At 52.8% G+C, this 19,087-nt stretch overlaps 1 protein-coding gene across 1 annotated transcript; it reads right to left on the reverse strand.

Moving 5' to 3' along the window:
• Positions 1 to 3,891: 3,891 nt before the first annotated feature.
• CAVIN1 (caveolae associated protein 1) lies at positions 3,892 to 16,387 on the reverse strand. The gene is made up of 2 exons (XM_034756111.1): positions 15,602 to 16,387; positions 3,892 to 4,307 (listed from the first exon to the last, which is right to left on the reverse strand). The coding sequence occupies exons 1-2, from the start codon at positions 16,019 to 16,021 to the stop codon at positions 4,077 to 4,079; spliced, it is 651 nt and encodes a 216-aa protein (XP_034612002.1). The 5' UTR covers positions 16,022 to 16,387; the 3' UTR covers positions 3,892 to 4,076.
• Positions 16,388 to 19,087: the final 2,700 nt, after the last annotated feature.

A 19,087-nucleotide genomic window follows, 5' to 3' on the forward strand; every position in this document is an offset into this window, starting at 1 on the left:
GCAGGAAATTTGCCGCGTCTGATTCATTTCTAGGGGAGGCAGCTCCCCCAGGGCTTGGGAGCCCGTGCCCTGCCAGAGGAAACTNTTGTATAAAAGGCCCCTGAACTGCACAGCTGAGCTGCCTTCCCACCCTGGCCAGGCCTGGAACTGTTCAAGTTCTCCAGAATCACTGCCAAAGCGGGGAACGTTCCCCAAGGTCTAGGAGCAAAATGCCCCAGGACTCCAAAGAGCTCCTGCATTGTTGTTGTTTCGGGGGATTTGTTTTTAATTTCCAGTTTGTTTAAGAAAGCAAAACTCCCAGGGGATCTGCTCTCCGGTTTGGGTCACATATGCTGACCACATCTGCAGTCCATTTGGGGCAGTTGCTTTTACACCATTGCCACACCCCCAGTCTCTGCCTGCGGGAGAAAGCAGGGGCTTGTTTCACAGGCGACTGCAAGACACAGAACACGACCAACTCCCCACTACCAACAAGGGCCCAATCCTGACAGGTGCTGAGTGCCCACTGCTGTGGCTTGAGCTTTCAGCACCTCCGGGGCTGCAGCCCATTCCAGTCGCTCCTCTGCCCGCCAGGTGCAGCTCTGCTAAGCCTCAGCCCGGGGAAAGGCTGAGGCAGGAATTCGCAGCAGCCGGGCAGGAGGGAGCATTTCTGAGTCCTGTTTTGCCCAGCCAGGAAAGTAAAGCCCCCGAGCTCCAGCTTGCACCAGAACAACACGATCGCGGCTTTCCTTTGCGCCCACTGGTAACCGTACGTCAAGGCTGGGCTGAGACGCATTCCGTTATTCTACAGACTAAGAGCAGAAAACCCGATAAACAACCGCGAAGGAGCAAACTCCTGGATTTCAGGTGATCCGCATAGAGAAAACGGGGGTTGGGCTTTTTACCTGCTCCATGTTGGAGAAGCTTAAGCGGGTTTCCCTCTTCACATTAGAAAAACAGGCCTGGCCTCCCCAGCCCCTGCTGATCTGAAAGGCGCCTGTGACCCTTGGCAGACCAGACGTCTGTGTTAAAGATTCAGCTCCCCTTGTTCAAAGTGAGAAAACTTCCACTCCAATGTAAGGCCTGCAAAGAGTCTTCCAGCAAACCTTGGCCCCTGATCCTGGACCTGGGTCCGGGCTGGGCCCCAGTGGAGAGCCACACATGCAGTGCCCCGTCTGCACTGATCCACATGCAAGGCTCGGGGCTTTGGAAAAATCAAGCTTGATGTTCCTAAAACTTCTAGGGCAAAAGGAGGAGGAAATAATCGTAACCGGACCCCCCTTCCCACCTCTCTCCCATCGCAAAAGCCACAGGGGCAATTTTCCCAAGTGCTGAACTGTCTGGATCCAACTGACCAATGTCCTGCTCCTTGTAGAACCCTTTAACCAATGCAAAGCGCCTGGAGCGCTGCCATTGTGATTTGCCTGCATTTTATACCCGTGTGGCACTGGGGTGGGCGATTCCTTGAGCGTCAGGGCAATGGTCCCTCGGGCCCTTTGCAGGGAATTTAAGATATTTTCCCCAGTAGCCCCCCAGTTAACAAGTTAACTGAGTTTGTGTCTGTTTCAGCTTCCTGGCCTGTTCCGTGCTCGGTTCACGGCATCCCCCAGGATTCCTTGTGCCAAGAACCGTGACACAAAGAGACGAAGTCATTAGCACAATTGTTTAGCATATCCGAATTTATGTGGCTGTGCACCAGGCCCACCAACAGCAATTCCGGGCCTTAGGGCAGAACAGTCAATGGGCCCCCACGCACGCACGAGCTGCGCCCACGCGGACACCGTCCGCCTGAATTTGGGCGGTGCTACACCCGCACTGGCTGGTGCCCAGCGAGCTGCCGGCTACACTGCTGTGCGCGCTGTCCAGCACGAGTTTCACATGCCCTCCCGGTAGGGCAGCCGACTGTCTAATCGCACAAACCCCAGCTCCACCCCTTCCCCAAGACCACGCCCCTGCCCCGCCCCTTCTCTGAGGGGGATCCTTACCTGGTCTGCACCAGGTGATTTCATTACCGCCAAGGACTAGTGCAGTGACAGCGGCAATGCTGTGGCCCTGTGGCTGCTGTCTCTAGTTCGGCTGGGATGCCGAGTGTAACAAGCCAGGGCTAGTGACCCAGCTCTTGTGTCTCTGGTTTAAAAGGACGTGTCACCACGAGCTCAATGTAAGTGCAAACGGAGGGGACGGCTCTCGCCAAGCATGGCAGGGCGGACTCACCCCTCAGGCTTCTGGGTAACGTTCAGCGAGCCCCAGACAGTGCACAGTGTGGGCTTTGAACCCAGGCTTGGGCTGGCTAGTAAAGATCCTGTGGGTACTTTTCATAAGAGTCAGGGTTTGCCTCCAGATCCTTGGTGAAAGTTCCCCCGCCCCATCTCCAGGTGCCACCTTCCCCCAGGGGGGCTGCATTTCAGCCGTGCTCTGTGTCCACCACAGTAAAGTGCTTGGGATGACAGGGGTAGTATGTACATACAGGGCCGGTGTTTCCATTTAGGCGACCGCAGGATTTGGGGGGGGGGGGCAGCAATTCTGCGGCGGGGGGTCCTTCCGCACTTCAGGTCTTTGGCGGCAATTCTGTGGCGGGTCCTTCACTCGCTCCGGGACCCGCCGCCGAAGTGCCCCGAAGACCGGGAGCGCGGCAGGACCTCCCCGCCGTAGAATTGCCGACGACGACCGGGCGCGCGGAAGGACCTCCGCCTAGGGTGCCAAAAACCCTGGCGCCGTTCCTGTGTACATAGCACGTTCTTTCTGATGCCCGTGTGGCAGCCCCACTCCGCTATTGCTGGGCCACGCCGGCACCCGCTGGGTGCTGCGGGCGGCTTCCTGTTGGGTACATGCTCGGTGAGGTTCAGGGCAGCTCAGGGGGTCGCAGTAGCACCGTCTCTGCTGTAGGGGTGCGGGGAGCCATTCTGGATAAAATAAGGGCCAATCTGAACCCTCGTTCTGCACCTCGTTCTCCCAAGGGTTGCCCTGCTGTGCAGGGGGTTTCCAGGACTTAGCACTGCTGGAGCCGAGGGGACAAACTCCCCACCCCCCAACACCTCCCTCCACACCTCTAGGGTTACACACACACATTAGCAGGATGCAGGACAAGCCACTGGGCTGCGGCTGTCAGGGAGGTGGGCTCCAGAGCACAGTCCCGAGGGGCCCGGCTCCAATCTCACGCTGGTGAGGCGAGAGTCGGGCCCGCTGCCTGGCAAGGCTCCTTGGAGCACTTTGGCGATGCTGGACCAGCGCAGAGAAATTCCTCTGCAACGCAGGCGGGCTGGGATTTCGCTGCATTCTAGCCAGGGTCGTGAGTTCAATCCTTGAGGGGGCCACTTGGGGATCTGGGACAAAATCAGTACTTGGTCCTGCTAGTGAAGGCAGGGGGCTGGACTCGATGACTTTTCAAGGTCCCTTCCAGTTCTAGGAGATGGGATATCTCCATTAATTATTATTATAGGGGAAGGCAGCTTGTTGCCAGCATCTCCAGGAGACTGTGACTAGTCGTCTCGAGGGCCGGGGTGAGCATTGTGCATACAGAAGCCAGAGGCACCACCCTCTACAGCGTAGAGGCAGAAATGTAACCTACTGACCTGAACCTGATCTGCCTTTTCTAACCAAGCCACTTGTGTTTCTTCCTTCCCGTTATGCTGGCTGAGATGAGCCTCCACCGTGCTCCGTTGGAGGCGCTCACACCACTTTATGTACAGACGTGACTTAAACCTCACAACAACTCCTGGGACGTCAGCAGCAGCATCCCCATTTTACAGATGGAGAAACTGAGGCATGGCGAAGGCAAGTGACTTGCCCAAGGTCACACAATGAAGCTCTAGGAATAGACCCCCGGCGCCCCTGTGCTTTAGCCATCTGAACACCCTTCCCACCCCCATTTAAAACCATCTCCGAGGAGGAACAAGGCATCTCCCTGCAGGCTGGAGAGGAGATCACGGTTTCTTGCACAGCCCCAAAACGACAGCACCATTATCATGCAGCAAACAGACTATTCAATCCGCGGAGGCATTTATGCCAACTATAAATATCTGCCTTACTAGCCGTACTGCGAGTGCAGCCACCAAGAAGTGGGCAGCAGCGGGGCCTGGCACTGCCCGCGGCAGCTTTTAGAGTTTCAGGAGAAGAGGCTCAACACAGTCTTCAGGTGATGCTTCTGATGCCCTAAATCTGCCGCCTCCCTTCAAGTCCGCTGCTGGTTGGGGCCAGGGCAGATTCTCGGGCGCAGGGTCAGAGGGCAGATTCTTGGGCGCAGGGTCAGAGGGCGGATTCTCAGGTGCAGGGTCAGAGGGCGGATTCTCGGACGCAGGATCAGAGGGCACACTCAGGGTCTTCTCAGGCTGAGATGAGGAAAAGGAATTTCAATGGCCAGCAGAAAGGAATCCAAGTGGAAGAATTTCCTCTCCCCCACTAACTGCTGAAAACAAGGACATGGCCCAGATATAGAGCGGGTTGGCATGATAACGGGCGGGGGAATGCTATCGGAATGGTCTCGTGAGTGGAGATATCGAGTACAGAGACAGACAAGAAGGACGGGAGTCTAGCTTTTCGAACTGCCTGCAAGGCTTGGAGGATACAATGTCCCTGCTCTGGAATAACATATGTTTGTGTTGTATTTAGTCATAGGGCCAGATTCAGCTCTCATTTTCACTGATGTAAATCCGCAGTGACACCACTCCACTCAGTGGAGTTGTTCCCAGTTTACATCCGTATAACTGGCTCTCAAAGTCTCTAGGAGTTTCAGGGAGCGTGCGCAGAACGATAATAGCAGCGTTTATTGAGGGCTAAACTCAGCTACGTGAGCAAGATGGATCAGGAGTGTTGTGGCTCATTCCAGACCTCCATCCGTACAACTCTCCCAGGAGGATCCAGCCAAACAAACCCTACTGAGCAGACCCCAGGCCAGGCCTCTGAGCAGCTGGCTTTACAAATGAACCCCTTCATGAGTGCCACATAAACCAGTTTTCAGGCCTACATTTTCAGAAAGTTCAGCATAAGTCTCCACTTCCAGGGTTAGCAGCGAAAACAAGGAGGCTCAGAATAAGAGAAGCAGCAACTCATTGTAGAACATAGTAAAAAATCGTAGCAAGAGATTATTGCTCCGGGGTCTTGAAGACCCTAATGCAAAAGCAGGGAGGGAGATGCAGATAAATGTTAAAGGGCTTGTTGGACCCATGTGACCTTTCCTCATCCAGCAAAATTCCTTCCATCCTCAAATAACTTCCGGTAATGCACAACCTCATTGAATCTGGGAGTCTCCCAAACGTTTCTAGCTTCTCCCTGTCCTGGGAACTGTGCCCTTAAAGTAGGGTGACCAGATGTCCCGATTTTATAGGGACAGTCCCGATTTTTGGGTCTTTTTCTTATATAGGCTCCTATTACCCCCCACCCCCATCCTGATTTTTCACATTTGCTGTCTGGTCACCTTCCCTTAAAGGCTGTTTTCCTCTTTAATGGGCTGATGGGAACAAGGAGATTGGTGCTTTAAACCCCCTGTGAAATGTACTGGTGCCAATTCGGACCTGATGAAGAAGAAGAGCACGGACCCTAGCAAAGGGTGGGGCTGGCGGGGGAGTGAATATAAACCGTGAAGCCATGTTTGGAAGGCTGCCTTTGCCCAGAAATGAATCAGACGAAAGGCAGGTCCCTAGGAAACGGAAAAGTAAACTGATTGCAAGGGGGGACATCACTTCTTTTTTCTCTGGCAGAAAGAATGTTTTAATCCCATTATCAGCCTGTTTGTGTAGCTAGTTGGACTCTCAGAACTGCCCTCCCGGCTACCCTGCCATGCCTGATTAATAACCCCCAGGGCTATTTCTGAACAGCAGACCAGGCAAGACAGATCGCGCTGCAGATGCTACTCAGGGAGACCAGTGACTGGCATTAATTGACATTAGCAGCAGCCTCCGGAAGGTGCAGACTAAACATCCGGGGGCGTTTTATTCGAAATGTTTAGCTGGATTGTCTTTCTCCAATCAACAGCTCTCCCCTCCGGCTCTGGGCTTCATCCTAGAACGCAGCCGGGCGGGGGCTCAGGAATCTGTAACCTGTGGAATTTACTGTGTAGTCAAGAAGACAGTAGCCAGGTGCCGGGCAGTTCACCAGGACTCACCAGGCCGAGCGCGTACAGAGCTGCTTGATGCTCTGGGTTGGCCATGGTCAGATTTATACCGCAGAGCCGCATTTCCACGGTTTTCTGTTCCTTATTTAAATAAAGACAATGGGGCCAAACTCAAACCTGGGGCAAGCCAGCAGGGAGTTTGGCCTGTGATCTTGCTCTAGAATTTCCTTTCAATCCACTTCAAACCCCCATTAACATCAGCGGAAAGGAGAACAAATCGGCTGGCTGCCTGGCCTGGCGAGTCACAGGGGCCAAATTCTGCCCTCAGTTACACCCACGTGGTGCAGTGACTTCACTGGCATTGCCCAGGGCAGACATTTGCTGCTTAGATACGATGGGTTGGGCACATGAGAGATGCCTGAGAGATCCAGAGGGATGAGATGAAAGTGACTCAACCCTTTGGCTTGAAGTTCACCAGCCATTCAGCAGCGATCTTACATTTCTTTTTATTCGGGGCCTTTTGTTTTCCTCTTTGCACGAGGGGGAGTTTGTTGCTGCACAGCTCAGCATGTCCGTATAATACAAAAGCACTTCAGCAAAACAAACTGGCAGCTCATAAATCAGAGCTGAGCCGTGAAACATCGGCGCATTGGGTCCCAGCCTGCTCCAGAGAGAGACACACTTCCAAAGAGGCGTTGGGGGGAAGAACTGACCGCGTGCACCAAGGAAATGTCTCGGGCGCTAAATAATCTCTGCTGTGGGTGACTAGCTTGAGACTCGGCTAATGAACGGCCGTGCAGGGAGTGGTACGGGCTCCTTGTGCTTGGGGGCTGGCAGCACGGCGGGAATCAAGCAACTGAATTCTCTATGGAACTGCATCCCTGAGGGTCTGAGTGAAACCGAAAATAGTCTGAGTGAACAGCCTGTCCTGGCTCCCAAGGGATGGGCCAGACGTGACCTAATAGTGCTTTTTCCATCTCTAACTTCAACCATTCTCTGGCCAAAGGCCGGAGGGTCAGAGTGGAAGCAGAACTCGTTGAGTGACTCTGCAGCCATCCTGCTGACCGAGATCCCGTACTACAGCCGAGAAGCCAAAGGCGCAGAACAGAGGGGTGCTAGCTTTTGGTTCCTGGACTTGTCTGCACAGTTCAGCTTGTGTGGCGTTTTAACCATGATTTTGCATTTAATACTCCTCATTATTGCTCTTAAAGATAGTGTGAAAACCCTGAGCTAACGGCTTGTCCTTGGGAGTATGCTGGGCCTGAGGGTTCTGGGTGGGATTGCTCTGGTCCCCCGTGGTCACAACCCAGGCTTGTCACTGGATCAGGCACTTACTGGGATTTTCCAGGGTGAAAACCCCGCATGTTGATGCATGAATGTAGCCACTAGAAGCCCACATGGTCCTTCTCTGCAAACCCTGGAGCGACGAGTGTCTGGGACTAGGGTGACCAGATGTCCCGATTTGATAGAGACATTCCCGATTTTGGGGTCTTTTTCTTATATAGGCTCCTGTTACCCCCCTACCCCCTGTCCCAATATCCCCCACCCCGTCCTAGGGTGACCAGATGTCCCGAGAAAATTGGGACTGTCCCGATATTTAAGTGTTTGTCCCGTGTCCTGACCGCTTTTTTTTTTTTTTTTTGCTCCACTGGCGACCCGACCCCCCCACCACCACCACCATGTGTCCTGATATTTTCTTCCTCTCATCCGGTCACCCTCCTGGGACAGTGTGTGACCATGGACACACTGGAAACGGCACCGTCCTGGGGGCAAGTGGAGAACAGGACTCAGCCAAACGTACAGCCGGGTCTAGCAGTGAGGGGCTAGCTGGGCTTCGCAGAGCAGTGCTAGCGCTCTGAAAAGGGAGCCAGGTGGGTGAGCTTAGAGCTTAGCGGGAGATGACTCTGAGCCCAGACCACAACATCCTGGTCACCCTGAGTGGCTTGGCTAGAGGAGGGGGCCGGCCAGCTGAATTGCACAGTAATGAGCAAGTCCTCTGAGCTGTGAGCCCCCTTCCTCTGGCCAAGCTGTTCAGAGTCACCCAGGGGCTCGCGCTATCCTGCATCAGAAGTGGGCTCCCTACCGCAGCGGGTTAATTTGCCTGCTTGTCTTCCCAGGTCTGCATGGACTGTTTGCATTTCTACTTGGAGCGGCCAGGGGGTGACCAGCTGGGTCCCTGAATCGCTCCCTGAATTCCTGCCGGGGACTCAGGCACTGGGAAAGGAAAGGACAGACGGGGGGGGGGGGGATTTTATCCATTCAATCCACATGTTCATGTGAGCTATGGGGTGGGACAAGTAAAATCAGACCAGTGCATGGAAAACAACCTCCTGGAGAGCAGCCCTCCCCACCCCTCCTTATGCAGCTGTGCTGGAGGGCTATTCTGCACTGCTCTCTCCCATCAAAGAGGAAAGCAGCGATCTTATCAGTCACGCCCGGGTTTTCTTCTCCAAACAGCAGCTGTGGGCCAGGGAAAGAAACCACTTAACCTCTTGAGACCCTTGCATACTTTAGTGATCCCACTTGGGCCTCACCCCAGCAGCGCAGTGTGTAACATTTTACTGACTAATTTTAGGTAAACGCAATTCCTAGTTCACCTTCTCTCCTGACTCCTATAGACAAGCGACTATTTAAGACCTAGTGGCATCACCTTGGCAAAGGATGAGCCCTGTCTATCGAAAAGAACACGAGACAGAACTGTTCATGCCCTCAGGAATTCGGACATCTGTAGAATGAAATGCACTTTTTTAAGGCTGGGTCTGATTCTGCGTAGCACCCCCTGTCTTGCCAATCCTTTGGTGCTTAGTACACGGATGTCTGATATTATATTCAACATACAAATACACATACAGAACAGTGACTGTATGGGCACAATACGTACATGCTTGTGCAACCAGAACATATATACTATATCTCCGGAATGGGAAAGCCTGAAGGTTGATTGAAGTTGAGTTGCTTTTCCAATGTGTCCAAACCACATTGGTCTAGAAATCAGACTGGAAAATCAGAATTGATTTTTCTCCTGGGACTTTGAATCTTTCATTTCTCTGAATGAGGCGGCATCACTGCAAAGAACGGCCGGGGCATTTCCATCGGTTGGCTCTGCTCCTCCACAAATCTCGGGGAGCACCGAGGGATGTGAAAATGAAACTAAAACCAGAGATCCCCTATTCTGGGCACTCCAGCCACGCTTAGATTCTGGGCTGAAAACGGCGCGAATGTTAGGCCGGCTCTCGTTTTATCCCAACCAGTCAGCCTAGCCTGATGCCAATCAATATCGAGGCCCTTTTCAGAGACACCGTCACCCCAGGGGCGATGAGGCAAGCTGCACGTGCGCAGCACGACTGTAAATGCCTCTGACTCACAAGGGTTTCTTTGAAACTTGTTTTTCCTTTGCAGAAAGTGCCAGACGTTCCTGGGGACGCGAGCACGCTGCAGGAGGGGGGGGGGGTCAGCATTGTGCTAGACACTTATCTGAACAGGTAGCAGCATCCTCTTGGGAGAAGTCCGCAGAGTAATGACACCGCGGAGAGAGTAAGGACCCAGGCCATGCAAACGACAGAGGCAGAGCTCCAGCACCGGAGCTCTGCTGGCACAACCCCACAGTGACGACACAGCCGACAGGGACGGAAAGGCTTTTTCCCTCGCTGTAGGAACACCACCTCCCAGAGCCAGGGTAGTTCCCACCCACCTGGCTGCAGCCCCACCAGGGGGTTCGCATAGCTGCAGCACGCAGGGGCGTGGGGTCTTCACAGCCTGGGCGCCGTAGCTGTATTGACCTAAACATTAAGTGTAGAACAGGCCTGAATCTTATTTGTACAGAGACCTTACATAATCATCCGGCCCATTCCAAGGCCCCTGTACGCGGCCGGAGCAGGATCTCTCATGCCAAATCCCATTCCAAGGTGTATCTCAAAACTGAATCCCATTCTGGGGCTGAGATGTTCTTGAGGCAGGAGAACTCGCTTCAAGTGGGGCGTCCGACCAAACACTGCAGCGCTGCAATCAGTCAGGCCTGGCGTTCGACTGCGCTGTACAGGGAATTTGTATTTCTCCTGCAGGGAAGTCATCTTGTGCTGGGAAGCTGCATTTCCATGTTCTGCTGATGTGTCTTCTCATGGCTGAACACCGTTACAGCCCGGCAAGATGCTGTGCAGTAAACCCAGGGCTCTTAACAGTCCCAGAAATCAGTCTTCTGGGACACGGGACACGCCTTGGCCAGAGATTATCCTGGGACTTTGGGGACAACTAGCAACCCTAATACACTGCCCTGAGGCTGTGTGCAGAACCCCCAGGGCTGTCGGGGAGCTGCGTGTGAGTGGATCCAGGGCAGCATGGAGTCATTGCTTTGTTATGTAAGGTGATAAAAAGAAAACAGTGGGCAGGGAAGGACCATCCCTCCAGTGAGTCCCGGGAAATGCTGATGCCACGCACACCAGTGCTCCTAGCTCCAGCCGGGGTCCCCAGTCGCAAACACCGAGTTTCTTGGCCACAACGTGCAGCCTAGTAAGAAAGGCATAAATGCAGCACCTAGTGCTCCTGCCAATCTCCTGCACTAGGACTCTGCTCTTCACTCTCTAAGCTTGGAGCTGGGCAAACTTTGTGGAGTCCCCGGGCTTGTGCCCCTTGCAAGCTGGTTTTGAGTTTGCAAATCTCCTGGGCGTTCCCAAGTCTTTTCTTGTCATTAAACCCCTGAGTTCGAGCTCCGGGGCAGCCCAGCTCTGCGGCGGAGGGGGACAAGGCCTTGCAGCTCAGCTGGGCAGAATTAATGCTCCTTCTCCAGCACCTGGGCTGCACTTTGTGTTCTCTCTTTGGGGGCTTGGCTCCCACTCTGCCCTGTTCTCTGCTCCGTTTCGCACCCCAGTGTGACGGTTGTATTCTCTTCCCGCCCCACACACACACTCAGGCTCTGTTTCACACGGTCCTTCGCAGAGCACGAACCCCGTAAGGGCCGCGTTGGGTCTGGCTTCCAGACCCGCCACGTGACACGTGGGGTTCGCAGGGAGTCCGCCCCTCCCTGCTGCAGGCGTTTGGCCGCTCGGAGCCCTATAAGGCCCAGTGGAGGCACCACCGCCAAGCTGTGCTATTTATACTCCTCGCACAGCCCCACCTACCCTACACATTGTGGAGCTGGGATCCGTTTTCCAGCCCGTGGCCACCTGGCCTTTTTCGGTACTGCTCAGCCTCTTGGTGGGCTTGGAGCGGCTGTTCTGATTCATCGGCAAGGCAGACGAAGTTCTGTGGGGGCCTCCCAAACAATTGTCCTCCCCAGTAGAACAGACAAGACGCTGCACACAAAGGAACGGGCCAGGTGGCTCCCCGGCACTGCCGAAAGCTTTGGAAAATAGTCCCCACCACGCCCGTGTGGCCAGAATGTCCATTGAAAGCGTCAGTTTGGGGGAGGGGGGGCTGGGTCTGCACCTATCAGCGTTGGGTGCCTGCTTCCCCCTGCCCCGAGCCCCCTAAGTCGGACACCGGGGGCACCGTGCAGCATGGGCCAGGCACCACAGCGGTGGTCAGAGTTGGGTGCTGGGGGGGCCTCGCTTTTCAAAATCTGACCCTACGAAAAGCAGGTCCGTGTCATTCTGAAGGATGAATTCGCTTGTAAAATGTTGGCGGAACAAGGCGCGTTAGTGGCACTGTAGCTACTCGCGGTTCTCCAGCTGGCCTGTGCCAGGTGAGTTACCCAGGCCATGGCTTTTATAACCGGCTGCACTAACAGCAGCTCTGGGGATACGAGTGGCAAAGAAGGGCCCAGCCCTCTGCCATCCAGCTTCCTGGGCATGAACGTTCCCCGCTGTGACCTGGCGGTTAAAGCTCTGTCCACAGCGCTTTGGCAAAGAATCACGGCTTCATTCGGGGCTGGCTTTTTGTCCACACTGCTCTTGGGGCCTGATCCAACTCCATCAAAATCACTGTACAGATCCTCCCTGGGTGTGGCTGCTTTTTAGTACTGCCCGTTCTCTCCCTCCTTCTGAGGCGGACAAGACAGATGTGCTTTATGCTCAACTCTCCAGACCAAAATTCAGCTGCCAAGACACAGAGGAACCCACTTCGATGTTCTCTGTGCTCCTAGGATAAGTCAAATACTGATGTAGGGGGTCTGCATTTAGCCTGACTTCCCCCCACAAGCAGTCCTAGGGATCTCGCTTGCACCCTGGGTGTCAGTCTGTCCATAACCAGGCATCCTTCACCTATTAAAACTGCCTTCTCGTCTTCATCCTTTTGCTTCTCCAAGGCACAGCATCCTTCCATACTAAATGCACCTGGGGAGCAGCCTCTTCCCGGCTTAGCAGTCCCCCCATTCCTCCTCCCGGCTAATCCTGCAGGTTTGTTAGGCACATTTGCCCCCCATAATAAAACGAGCTCTGAAATCTTTCCCTTGGCTACTGAAGTCACAAGGGAGCAGGAAAGTTCGTCACAGTTTCTGAAAGCACAAATGCGGTTAAAGGTTGATAATGGAATTGTTCCTAGACACTAGAAGAACAAAACTAGTCAAGGAAGCATCTAGACTAACCCTCCGTTGAGTGTTCATTCTGGAAAGCGCTGAGCATGAGAACTAGGGGCCTGTTCGCTACTGGTTTTCTACAGCCAGGCTTGGGAGAGAGGTTCCCCCTTGTAAACTCTCCAGGACAGGGATTATTATTAGGATGTTTGTGACTTACACATGGTTGGCGCGTAGCAAATAATACACAATAATTGTTACTAAATAGCCGAAGAAGTACCTAGTCCATGAGTAAACCCATTGGAATCCACAGGGCTCCTGACACGTCTCAGCACGCGCAAGGGGGCGGAATCTGCTCCATGATTTGTTATAAATGCCTCTGGACCCTAGATATCGAGATGATTGTTCATCCTTTTATTCATTTATTAGAAGTGTTCATCCTGGCATGCCTCACACACACCCTGGGCCAAATCCCACTCCCTCTACTCAGAGGAGTAGAACCACTGACTTTGATAGGGCTACTCAAAGGAGTAAACAGGATTGGACCCTGCAGCCTGATATTTTCATCAATATACAGTCTCCTTCATGGGTAATTACACAGCGACACAACCTCCTAAAACAGAAACCTGCCCAAGATCGTCTCTCCCCACATTCCTGGGGCAAACTTTCCAAGTACACAAACAAGAGACATTCCTAGATGTTGTTAACACTGCCCGTTAACCACAGCTTCAGAACCATCCAGCCCCGGTTACTGCCCAGTGGATGATAAATGATACATGATTAGTGCAGGGCAGAGCACAGAATAACGATCCTCCTTCATAACCGATCAGTGTGAACAAATCATAGGGTTTGCCTTGCGAATGGCTCAAAGCTAGCCCCACGGAACAGCAGAAGCATCCAGAAAGGCAGTACGGGCTGACACCAGTGTGAACATTTCTCTCCTGACTGCAAAGCTCTTTTTCCATTGTATGCAGGGGAAAGTGGACTGGACAAACACACCCCACTCTTCCAGGGGGTTCCCTGTGATCTGTTAGTAGCCGTCAGAAAGCTCATTGTACAGGATTATCTGTGACTCAGCTAACACAGCAGAGGAGTAATAGAGAGGGGCGTCTTTGTTGTGCTAATACAGAATTATGGCTGCTGCCCATCCCATCCTAGCTCTCAGCCACTGCAGGTCTCATGGATTTCGCTCTCCAGCCCGGGCTTTAAATCAGGACACTGTGCATGGCTTCTCCTCCACAAAGGAGCTTCATTCGCTCAGTGGGGTTTGGGCACAAGGCCGCCCCCTTGCCCCAAGACCTCCTTCGCTCTCTTACTCTTGCGGCGTCCTCTGGGCATGGGGAGAGAGTTGTGCAAACTCTGCAGTGTGATGAAAGGCCGTGCGTTTTCCTAAGTCCATGCACAGCTGTATTTTCCATGAGTGTCTCCCTTGGGCTTTAACGCTCAGGGGTCTCATGCTGAAATCCACACTGGATAGTTCAGTCTGGATTTCAAAACATTCTGCCCTTTGTCTAGAGAACAACTTTGTGCCGCAGAAAGTCTCACCTCAGGGCCTCTCTCAGCTGATTCTAACTCAGGGGCCAAGCCTGCGCCCAGTGAATCAATGTGAGTTTTGCCTGCAGTGGAAGTAGGATCGGGTCCTGTATGAAAGCTTTGTCCCACAGGAAAGGGGAGACGGATGATTTGTTCCGTTTGCATGAGGAATCTCCAATGCTCACCACCAACAGCACACACTTTAATGAGCAGGTTCTCACAGTGCAAGTACACCAGGAATCAGGAACTGGCCATTTCCCTACCACTTCAAAATACCTGCCAGGGATGTTCTGCCCGAGCCGCCCCTTTCGCTCCCTTCCCTTCCCAGGGGTTGTTTCCGGCACTGATACTTTAGGTGTCACCATTTTCCACAGCTGGCTCTAGTCCTCTGTGCACGCTCAGTCCCCAGAGCTTCCGATAAATGTATTTATAAATCTGTTGAGGTGGCTGACATGCTCCTAATATACGTGAGTGTTTCAGCCTCCATGGCAGAACTATAAATGCTTAAGCTGTGAATCAGAGACCTATATCGGTCCCGCTACTTGCTAGATTCCTCAGCCTGGCCTGACTAGATCTCCTTTCACACTAGGCTAGTAAGAAGTGCTGTGGATTTTGTGGGGTTTTTCTTCCCCCTTTTCCCTGTGAGCTGCACTGGATGTTTCTCTATGTATCCCTCACACAGTCTATTATTAACCCAGATGCTTTGAACTATCCTTATCTCATGAACTGGCCCATTCAGTTTTACTCCAGCTTTCCACTCGGGGGGTCTGCTCTGCAAAGTGAAGCTAAACCCAGACAGGCAGCGGAAGGGGAGGCGGATGCCTGTAGCTGCATTTGTTTTGCTTGTTTGCCTGTTTGGTATTAAAAGATTAAAGGCCAGTCCAGCTCTGAATGGGGGTGCTGAGCCTACAGCGTGAAGCAGCCCGTCACAGAAACGGAGCGACTGGAATGCCCAGGACCTGCAGCTTATCGATGAAGGAATCTGTAACATACGCTGGATCGTATTTCATTTTACAAGCAATGTGGTAAAGGCAGATCCCGGGGAAAGGCGGTGCTAATGAATTCAGTGGACCGGACCGGATTTTCTGTTTAATGTCTCCACTATGTCCCCTGTAAGAGGGAGGTTAAACATGACTCTGGAGTTATTGTTCCATGTTATTGCTGTAGGATGCATATTATAAACCTGAACTAGCATCACTGCTTCTTGTCGCACTAAGGGCTTCATCCCTCAGAGTAAATCCTCTGTCTGAAATGACCAACTTAAAATACCCACCTCCGGTTCCTCCTTTAGTTAAACAGCAGTCTTGCTAGGTAACCAACTTCTGCTGGTCTTTTGCAGTGGGGTGCTTGGGGCCAGTCTCACCATCTTTGTGAAATTTCCTGTACTCATTTTTGTTAAGTGCAATCAATAATTATGTTAAACCTTCTGCCTTATGAAGAAACCAGTGCTGTTAGATTTGGAATGCCCTATTTATGGCACACTTCAACACTGGATGGTAGAGGAGCCATGTGAGGCAATGTGCCATCATGGTGGTACAGTTAGCACTGAAAAAGCACACTGACGGTGCCTGAGGAGCTGCAGGAGGTCTCCTTACCTGGTAGATCATGACTTTGAAGTTCCTTCGCTTCAACAGCTCCGCCTCGTTGACCTCCAGCTTCTTGATCTGCCCGGCTTGCTTCTCCAGGTTCTGCCGGACGGTTTTCACGTTGACGCTCACCTTGCGTACTTTCTCGAGCATCTTGTTCACGGTGTTGCTGGTGGTGGTGTGTGCTTTGGTGAGCTTGGTAAGTTCCCCCTGGATGCTGGCCACTGCGCTATCCATCTCTTGTTGCCTCTCCTCCAGCTGCGTCTGGGTCAGTTGGATCTGATCCACCGCCCCGATGATCTTGTCCAGGAGGGTGAGCACCATCACGCCATTGATCTGATCTGATTTAATCGGCTCCTCGGCCACCTGCTCCTCGGAGGTCTCGGAAGGAGCGGGCTGCTCAATGATTTGCAAAGGGGTGTCCGCCATGCTTGCTTGGGAGTCCCGACTAGCAGAGCCTGGAGAAGCTGTCGCTGCCGGGAGGAGAGTGAGAAGAAAAAAGTGAACCCGAGCTCTAGCTCAACTCTCTGTGCTGGGAGGCAAGCCAGAAATGGAGAGCACAGTGCGTGTGTGTGTGTGTGCGCGTGCTTGAATTCAAATGGCACAGCTCTGCAAAGCTGTCCAGGGAAACTGCCCTGCAAATTTTTCCAGGCTTGCAGGCCATTGGCTGACTCCACCTTAGCTATATAAAAGGAACCACAGCCAAATGCCTGATGACCCACCCTTTTTGAAATGATTAAAATAGTTGGAGCGGAGGGGAGGCGATGGCTTTTGCATGCGAGCCCAGGCACGGCTCACGGAGGAATGTGAAACTCCAAAACTCCCAACAGCCTCTTTGCCATCCGTTCAAAGGCATTCTGTGCAAAACTGCAAGGAATCTGGCCGAGAGGAAAAACAAAACCCTGCTGTAAGCTGCCCGGGAAGCTGCTAGACAGAAACAAGCCCCTTCTGGGCACAGCTGTGTACATGAAAGGGCGGCTGAAACAACTGCACATAGAAGGACAGGAACTCAGCTGGAACATTCAAACCCCTTTGCCTCCAGTTCGTATTGCTGTGCAGGTCTGGGTCAGGCGGGCTGTCATGATTTTAGAGAGGCTTATACTCCCTATTGACTAGTTGTGGCACGTCCCTTTGGCTCATTCATGAGATTGAATTGCACGCACCTGTCTATGTATATTTACATACATGTGGGGGGACACACACACATGCAAGTACATATGTGAGATCGGTGTTGACATGTTACTACTGTGTTTGTATCTGTAGGCAGATTTAAATAAAAGGCGTAAATCTAAACCCAGCAGCGTGCAGTGAAGTGGCTGGGCACTCCCACCGGAGAACACCCAGCTCAGCTCTGCAGTCCCCTAGTCATCAACGGGATCTAGTTCCTCGCTTTCTAAGCGCAGTACATGCTCTCGGCACACGCCAGGGTACGAGTGCCGAAAGCACTGCCCGAAGGAAGATAGTGCGTTCCACACTGCTGATTGGGAGTGGAAATGATGAATGACATCACGCGGGTATCCTGCTCACTGCTGGGCTGAAGATAGAGGAGGAGCAGCCCCTGTCCTGAGGAGCTTTCACGTTAAATATGAATCAAAAACGGTTCACAGGCCGCCTGTTTATTGCCTTGGCTTTTGTTTATGGCCATACATAAACATCTGCAAGATGGCTTGGGTAGAATGTTTGAGAGCAGTGGTTGAAGCATGCCTGTTACCAGCCAAGAGGCTGATGGAAGGAGGAAGGCTTAGGACGTGCATGGATGACTCCCAGCTGAGACCAGCTCACCACTGGTCCTATTGGCTCAGCCAAAGGAAAGCAACCCCCAGCAGCAACAACTCTAGTGCTGGGCCAGGAGAAGCTGGTTTTAGGCTCAGCCGGAAGAGCTGCAGCCAGACCTCGCGGGTCACAGCTGGAATCTCACTGAGGGTCTTGGATTATCGGGATGCTCTCCCGTCTCAGGAGAGGGGATCCTACAGCTGGGGATCAGCCCTGTGTCTGGCCACAGATTGGCAAACAAGAGCCCCTCACAGGGTTCCAGTCAGTTGGTCTCGAACCCACCTTGGCTGTTTCATCATGTACAAGCTGGGGAGTCCACCATCCACTAGGATATCTATGGCAACTGTCAGCACTTCCCCGCCCCAGTGCTCCCGGTCATGTGACGCTGCTGGACCCGCACCAGTACTGATTTAGATTTGGTGCCCCATCTGAAGCCCACAACACACTTTTTATGTCACAGGCTAAAAATAGTGTCATTTGTTATACACTGGCGTTTCTCAGCGAATTGGCTCTCCCCCCTCCCCCCCGAGGATTAACACACACCGCCTATTTCCAGTGTTTGCAACTGATGAGTTTGCTCCATGCACACGCACACAGACACACAACGTTAATTTCGGCCACAACACGCTGTGGCTCTGCAGTTGTTATTCACATGAGCTCCATTGCAGAGCTCTCGAGGATGCATGGTGTGGTGGTTAACACACAGCACTGGAAGTCAGCAGATCTTTGTCTCTTTCTAGTTCTGATATTAATTCGCTGCGTGACTTCTCCTTTCTGTGCCACAGTTTTCCTGTCTGTAATATGGGAACAACAATTCTGAACGCACCGGGGGTGGGACCTGTAAAGCTGGGTGGAAGGCTCTCAAGAAGATAAACGTACAGGTCTATATTTTTGGGCTGGCTGCTTTCTACAGCAGGCTAAGTGGGCTGTTCTAAACTCGCTCTGCATGGAGCTGTCATGCCCTGATGAGCTGAAATGTGATGAATGGCTACACAGCCCCTGCTTCCTCTCCGAGGGACATACCAGGATGGCCCAATACGTGGCAACCGGAGTCTTCCCCTTTTGGACCTGAATGTAATTTGTTCTTTGAAGTTTCCACATCTCACTGGATGTGACCGATTCTCTCTATAGCCCACCTGTTAAGTTTACAGCATCGGTGTCAGCTTCTTTGTACAAGACAAGTGGCCACATACAAAAAACCCAATTGCAATTGGCACATTTGCTCCTCTTGTTGGTAGCTGAAGTAACGAGGCTAAGGACTGAGTGGGCAGTGGAGAATAAATTACCCTTTCCGCCCCAGGAGAGCCTCTGGATGAAGGGGGGAGGTAACTTGGCTGGCAGTAACTGGGGGTGGAAGGGACATGGACTTCTGCAGCTGCTCATGTCTCTGTTCCATGCAGTCCTGTCTCCTGGGCTGCCATCAATGTCGGGCATTTCAACAGCACAAATTGGTCCATTCTAGTATTTGATTCTCCCAGCTCTCCCCATCTTCCCAGGGCAATTGGTGGGATTATGTCAGCTACCTGGATCAAAATTAAAACTAGAGCCTTGCCATTGTAATGCTCCTGCCTTTCCTATAAAGCGAGTCCCCAGTCTCGCTCACATGTGCTGTATGTATTAGGGTAGGCTGCTGGTGGGCTGAGACTGCTGCCTATCATGCTGACCATCTTATCTCGCTGTTTCCTTCTGTTCCCCCATCTGTCTGCAGCCATTTGTTGGCTC

The sequence above is a fragment of the Trachemys scripta genome, chromosome 23 (genome assembly GCF_013100865.1).
Source record: "Trachemys scripta elegans isolate TJP31775 chromosome 23, CAS_Tse_1.0, whole genome shotgun sequence".
NCBI lineage: Eukaryota > Metazoa > Chordata > Testudines > Emydidae > Trachemys > Trachemys scripta.